This window comes from Acyrthosiphon pisum, chromosome A2, assembly GCF_005508785.2.
Source record: "Acyrthosiphon pisum isolate AL4f chromosome A2, pea_aphid_22Mar2018_4r6ur, whole genome shotgun sequence".
NCBI classification, from domain to species: Eukaryota; Metazoa; Arthropoda; class Insecta; order Hemiptera; family Aphididae; genus Acyrthosiphon; species Acyrthosiphon pisum.
The window spans coordinates 85,196,152-85,203,386 of NC_042495.1; the positions used below are offsets into that span (position 1 = coordinate 85,196,152).

The 7,235-nt window shown below is 31.4% G+C and overlaps 1 protein-coding gene across 1 annotated transcript in view; it reads left to right on the top strand.

The window, feature by feature from the left end:
- LOC103308249 overlaps positions 1 to 3,396 on the top strand; it is a 4,776-nt gene extending 1,380 nt beyond the window's left edge. The window contains exons 4-5 of the mRNA XM_008181325.3: positions 2,724 to 2,792; positions 2,854 to 3,396. Coding sequence (XP_008179547.2) covers positions 2,724 to 2,792; positions 2,854 to 3,018 — 234 coding nt within the window. The 3' untranslated portion in view covers positions 3,019 to 3,396. The remainder of the gene's footprint in view (positions 1 to 2,723; positions 2,793 to 2,853) is intronic.
- Positions 3,397 to 7,235: the final 3,839 nt, after the last annotated feature.

Below are 7,235 nucleotides of genomic sequence, written 5' to 3' on the forward strand. Positions count from 1 at the left end.
AAAAAAAAACAAAAATAATGATCTAAGTACAAAAAAAAATATTCAAAAAATTAAAGGATGCCTATCACTAATAATTAATTTTAAAAAAAGTGGGTAAAAATAATGATTTTATGGTGAAAAACAAAGAAATCGAAAAACTCATTTTCCCAACAATTCAATTATGGGAGATACTGCTTGTTCCACTAGGAGGGCAGTATACCTGGTCACCAATGTAATTTGTGTGCTTATCTACTACACTGACTAGCTTTCATAATAAAAATATAAATGTGTATTTGGTATTTTGGTATATAGTGTTGAGCTACTCATAAAAGGGGAGTAACTCAATGCAAGGCCATACCTGGTGGGATCAGAAGGGGTCCAGGGGTCGAGAGAGTTTTTTCTGTTACAGCCTTGACTCAATAACTAAATGGGCAGTAAATTGGATTTTTAGGTACTTAAATACCAATGAATTACGATATGAATAATGAATGTGTGTATGATGTGTAAAATTATATAATTATACATTATGTCGTTCGGTCCTACCTTCCTAATGTTACTCAGCCAAACGCTTAAAGACAACCTACTGAGATGTTCGTCTTCGCCAAAGATCTGTAAAACATGGATAGGACATACCAATCTTTGAATCTTATAAACTGAAATAAAGTGATTAAAATTGAAGTCAAATAAATATACCTAAATTGAGTATTAATTATCAATGTAGGTATAACTACAATACTGTATAATACAGGCGTGATTTCAGTGACTTGCCAGGGGGGGGGCATTTTTTTTTTTACTATCACTAAATTACTGAGGGGGCTTTGAAGGTACCCAAACCTGGCATGCAAGTTTGTCAATAAATAACCACTTATATTTATACTTAAACAATATACATTATGCTCGGTTTTATTATATTTTAATCACAAGGAGAATTATTAAATATAATATGTATTAAGAAATTAAACATTTTTGTTAGCTTGTAGCCGCGCCTGTTAATATTATATTAAATCATATCATACAAAAATGTAAGCAAACGGCCTCAAATTTTTGTCAGGTCGAAAAGACGCATATTAATCTATTTGAATTTATATTCTTCTAAAAATTTTAATTAATCCGTAATGAACGGCTAAATATGCGACGGTTGACCTCACGTATTCGTACGTCAAGCATCTTATTCAGAGACTCCTCGCTTATATAATGTGCGTCAAATTATTAATACAGGCGGGATGGGCATGACACCATGGTTTCATCCACTGTATATGATCTAAAGTATAATTATATCTTATTCAATTACTGGCTACCTGTGTAATTCGCCAACGGTGAGTACCAATTACGGAGGTCTGTTTTTTTTTATTATGAGCTATAGGTGTCACCAGTCCTGTAAAATATTTAATTAAAAGTATTTGAGTAAAAGTATTCAAATACTTTTTTAAGTATTGGATAACTTTTTAAATACTTTCAGCATGAAGTATTTTGAATAGTATTTTAAATACTTTTTTTTGTACTAAACACTTTTTGGTATTGAATACTTTGGTTTTTTATATCGAACATTTTATTTTTATTCGAAATAATTGGTTGGAAAAATATTATTGTCAACTATAATAATAGAATAATAGTTTTATTTAGTATTCTGTATTTCTGTGTTAGCTGAAGCCTAACAGTTTGTGAAAACCAGATTTCTGAAAATAGTTATTGAATAACAATATTCCCTTTAAACTATTAGCTAACTATTAGACAACCTACTACCTATGTGTTTATATCACGATAGTTAGAAACCCACTTTAAAAACCAAAAGTATTTGAAAAGTATTCCAAATACTTTTCAGAGTATTTGAGTAGTATTTGAAATACTATACAATTAAAGTATTTGAGTAGTATCTTAAATACTTAAAAAAAATGTATTTGAGTATTTACTCAAGTACTTTTTAAAAGTATTCTTTACAGGACTGGGTGTCACACGTTTACGGTTGTTAAACATTTAAAAGTATGAGGAGGTGATAAGTGTCGCAAGTAAGACGTCGGAGATGAAGTTTGTTAATAAGGGTTTGTAAAAAGACTTGGCACTTTGGTGGTCTAGTTTCAAATGTGATAATGTTTGAAAGTCGGGTTTGAGTGAAGGTGATATATTCTCTTTTGAAACAAAATTATAGTGGTGGTTGATCACTTCAGGTCACAAACCACGAAAATAGCCGTGGCTTTCACACCTACCCGTTAAATGGAAAGGTTTGGTGGGGGTCGAGCAACTTGTGCGTACGGGCCACTGCTGGCCCATGTACGTTCTACAAGCATAATCAGACAGTGCGACCATTAGAAATGACAGAGTGTCAGTGTGTAATTCATATTTATATTATTTCGTTCAAATAAAATCGAATATTCATTTACTACTGTACATTAAATTTTCGATTTAGTGTCCAAATTTTATCATCTCCTCTCACACAACACTAATTTTGAAGTCACCGCATGCCTCATCAACCGATGCCATTAATCTTTACTATTCATTAAATTGTGTTACCTTCTGGGAAGTAAACACAATTTTCCCAGTGCCAGATTTAAAAACTTTACAGAAATTTCCGTATATTCAACAACTTACATAGTTTGTGATTGAGTAAATTTTTAGTATGCAATTTATTCATTTTCATAGATTTATGTAATTGTTTTTTGATTAGTTGGATCATTATAGGTACTTAAAACTATCAATTTAATTTTAAGACTTCATATTATTTAAATAGTTTTTATAAATGTTTACAGTATTGTGAAAACCACGATTATTACCTAGGAAGATGGTGTGTCGATAACCAGGACATATTGTATAAAAAAGTAATACTTTGTAGTGTATGATATCATAAAAGTTATTTGATTTTTTTTATATATTTTATAGGGTAAATTTGCCAAAGAAAATTCAAAAGGATTCATTGGGAGTGATATAGATTTAATCGATCGTGATGATAAATGTAAATGTGGTAATAAGTACATAACGTTTTATATGTTATTAGCTGGATATGATAATGCAAATGATCCACTAACCTGCATAGCATTCAATTAGCCTATTTAGTCTAATAAATACTATTATTAATTGTTATTGTCGAATGCTGTAAAGAGGCACAAATGTACTATTATATTAATAAATTGTTTCTTTTACTAATTACTAGATCCTCATAGAACGATTTTTTTATTTTGTTGTAATCCAAAGACTTACAGTTAATAACTGTAAGACTATGTGACTGACACATGTTGTATAATTTTAATAAAAATAAAATTTTCAAGTAGGTACAAGTAGTGGTTGTAACTAGTTTCAGCGAAAAAATATTGAGTTTTCTGGAAAACTGACACCACGATGGTAACGATGATTAGATAACAAATAATAGATACTTACCATAGACATATTAATAAATGGACTGTTTCTTCACACACCCCGCCAATGTCACCGTGAGACCAACATTATTAGAAAGAGATCAAAGATATTATACATGTATATGAAAGAGAAGAGTATAGTTTAAAAAAATTAGATATCATGGAATAATAGGCAATATTTGGAGGTAATAACATAATAATTAATATTGTGGTGGATGGGCCACATAAGACTGCGCACGGGCGCAGAGCGCACTCTGGTTGTTCGTCTCAACGCATTCGGACTCGGGGAGTGACGACTAAACCGCAGGACATTTCGCTACTTTCTCCCCAGTCACGCCACCGGCGCATTACGGCATATATAAGAAACATCTCGAACACCTGACCAACGTCCTTACTCCTTACGGACGCCGGCCGGTCAAATCTTTTGTGCGCCCCCACTCCGCCAAAATATGTCTATTGATGATAATTACATTGTTATTGTCTATTACAATGTTTTTCACTCCATGATATGTAATTTGTTCTTTTGAGACCGTCTTAAGTTGTATGCTATCTCTTTCTAACTATGTTGGTATCACGATTAAAGATATACAGGTTGCACATCGCCCTATAGTAAACCGCTTCCAGACTGATTTACAAAGTGTCTATAAAAGTCAGCTGTTAATAATTAACCAGTGGCGCCCATGTGACGAAATTTAGAACTAATTTTAAACTATATTACATATTATTATGATAAGAAGGTAATATAGATATAATGTATTTTATATTTTACCGCCTTTTTATGTATTTTAATTTTGATTTTATGATATAGTATAATAAATAAGATATAGTATTAAAGTATATCTTTAACCGAATGTTTATGAGTATTTCAGTATTCGTAATATTTGTTATTAATCGTGAATCAGTATTCTAGTAGCTTGTACTAGTGTCAAGTGTTAAACTTGTTATATTATTGTGTAAAATGACTTGCTGTGTTCATTCATGTAAAACAAAAAATAAAAGTACCTTCTTAGTTCCTAAAGATGAAACTTTGTTGTATCTGTGGGAACAATCGATTGGCTTTCAATTAAAGCCAAGTTAAATACGTCGTCAGTAGGTCAAGAGGCTACTTTAGTTCAAGCAAAAAGTAAAGGATACCTTACACATCCAGATCACAATTTGTTTATACTTCTAAGATATCTGGAAACTTGTTTTGAAAAACATGCTAACTCAAATGATGTGTTTGAACTTACTTATAATGAGTTCTTTAATAATAAGTTTGAGCTTAAATTTTCTTGTTCAATGCATAAAGTTGAGATGTTAACTAACATTTTTTCTTATTATATTACAATGAGATTGAGACAGTACACTTATCTAGAAAATCAAAAAAACCTAAAAAAAAATAAAACTAAAAAAAAGTTGTCTAAATTAGTTAAATATTAAAATTCTTGTTTATACAATTTTTTTTTTTTAATAGTATTTATGTTTATACAGTTAATCATCCTTATTCCTTATATTACTTATGTTTTGAATTCAATATTATTAAGTACTTTTCACATATTATTGTTTGTTAATTGCAGTCCTGTAAAGAATACTTTTAAAAAGTACTTCAGTAAATACTCAAATACATTTTTTTTTAAAGTATTTAAGATACTACTCAAATACTTTAATTGTAAAGTATTTCAAATACTACTCAAATACTTTTGGTTTTTAAAATGGGTTTCTAATTATCATAATATAAACACATAGGTAGTAGGTAATCTAATAGTTATCTAATAGTTTTAAAGGGAATATTGTTATTCAATATTCAATAACTTTTTTTAGAAATCTGGTTTTCACAAACCTTTGGGCTTCGGCTAACACAGAAATACAGAATATTAAATAAAACTATTATTCTATTATTGTAGTTGACAATAATATTTTTCCAACCAATTATTTCAAATAAAAATAAAATGTTCGAAATAAAAAACCAAAGTATTCAATACCAAAAAGTGTTTAGTACAAAAAAAAGTATTTAAAATACTATTCAAAATACTTCATGCTAAAAGTATTTGAATATACTTTTACTCAAATACTTTTACTTAAATACTTTACACGACTGGTTAATTGGCATATAAATATATAATGAATACTTATAACTTATAAGCGTTAAAATATGTTTTACATTTATTAGAAAGGGCATACTATACTATTTACTGTTTATTTTTATTAATAATATGAAATATGAATTTAATATTTATGAATTTAGTATCGTCATTGATAAAATTATTAAAATTGTTTGGGAAGTGAGCGGCCTACGCCTACCGAGCTTCACTTCGCCAGTTAAATACTGACTTAGGGGTCAGAAAGATTAAGAACACGAGGTTCGGTCCCTAGCACAAACAACGACAATAATTATAGGGGTCGGAGTGCAAAAGTGCGACGACTTAGATGATTTATTATAACAAAAAAAACTTATAATACAAGTAACACGGTTGCGTTCGAACAAGAACGGAGAACGACAACGCGAATATAAAAAAAACAATAAAAATGCGCGGGAGCACAACGGCGTTCGACGAGATCGACAATAAAAAGCGAGCGAAGGACGATGCGACTGTCAAATGCAAGAGCGGTTGCAAAAGAGAACGAGCTGCGAGCGCCGCAGGCGGCTACGTGCCGGTGGTGCGGTAGACCGGGCGGCACGAAGAGGGGGAAACGCGAACGCGGTTGACTCCCGCAAGGAACATATATAAAATAAAACACAGCTGACTCTCGGACGGGAACGCGACAATGTTCCCGCCACGGATATAGATACTATGGTTGCACGACGGCCCATATTGGATCACAGTGCTGAGCGGCGCCGAATGTTCTTATCAATTCTGACAAAAAGTCGCGTTTTACTAGCGCCCTCTACAACTACTACTAAGTTACGGTAACCAAACCGGGTTACCCAGCCACGGTGGAGCGCTAGTATGTCGCGACTTTTTTTTGTATGGATACTATGTATGTATTTATGTAACTTGATAAGAACATTTGGCGCCGTCATATTATTGTTCGTTGTGCAACCATAGTATCTATATCCGTGGTTCCCGCCGAGAGAGTGGTGATACCGCGCAGTATCGCCACAATTGCTTAGATATAACATTTATTATATGGAATATTTCCGCTTGAAGCGCCACACATTAATTATTGCAATGGTCATTTCGTATTTCACCTTATCAGTAGTCGATGTGCAACCTGTATATCTTTAAACGTGGTTGGTATACAAACCAGGGCCGTATTTACAATTTGTGCGCCCTGGGTAACAATATTTTTACGCCCCCCTCCCCACCAAAAATTAGATCCACTTTTTTGATTTTTCTTAATACATTTTTAGTTATAGTTCTTTATTCAGCTTTAATTTGTAAATTTGTCATATGTTAAATACTATTATTAAAATGTAGGTATAAGGTATACCTAAAAACCCATATTATATTAATATATTATTATACACAGCAAAAAAAATGAATACAACAGGTACAATGATTATTTATAAATAGATTATTACAATAATTTTTTTCTAGATTGCTTATTGGCAAAATCTTCTATAATATCTTTGCAGTCTAATTCTCTTGTGAGTTCTGATTCAATGTTGAGAACAGCTAATGCATTTAGTCTTTCTTCTTTCATTGTAGATCTTAAATAGCTCTTAAATCTCTTTAGTGTAGAGAAAGACCATTCAGCTGAACAATTTGTAGCTGGAGTACAGAGTATCATTCTCAATGCAATGTCTGTGTATGGATAGACTTCTACAAGGTTGTTATTTCTTATATAAATACTCATTTCTAAAATTGTTTTTGGAAAAACACATTTTTGTTTTTTTAAGCTTTTAACATGACTTTGAAAATGAACGCATTCTATAGGAAATGAGGATCCTAAATCACTTTTGTATATACTTTGCAGTGACTCAGAATT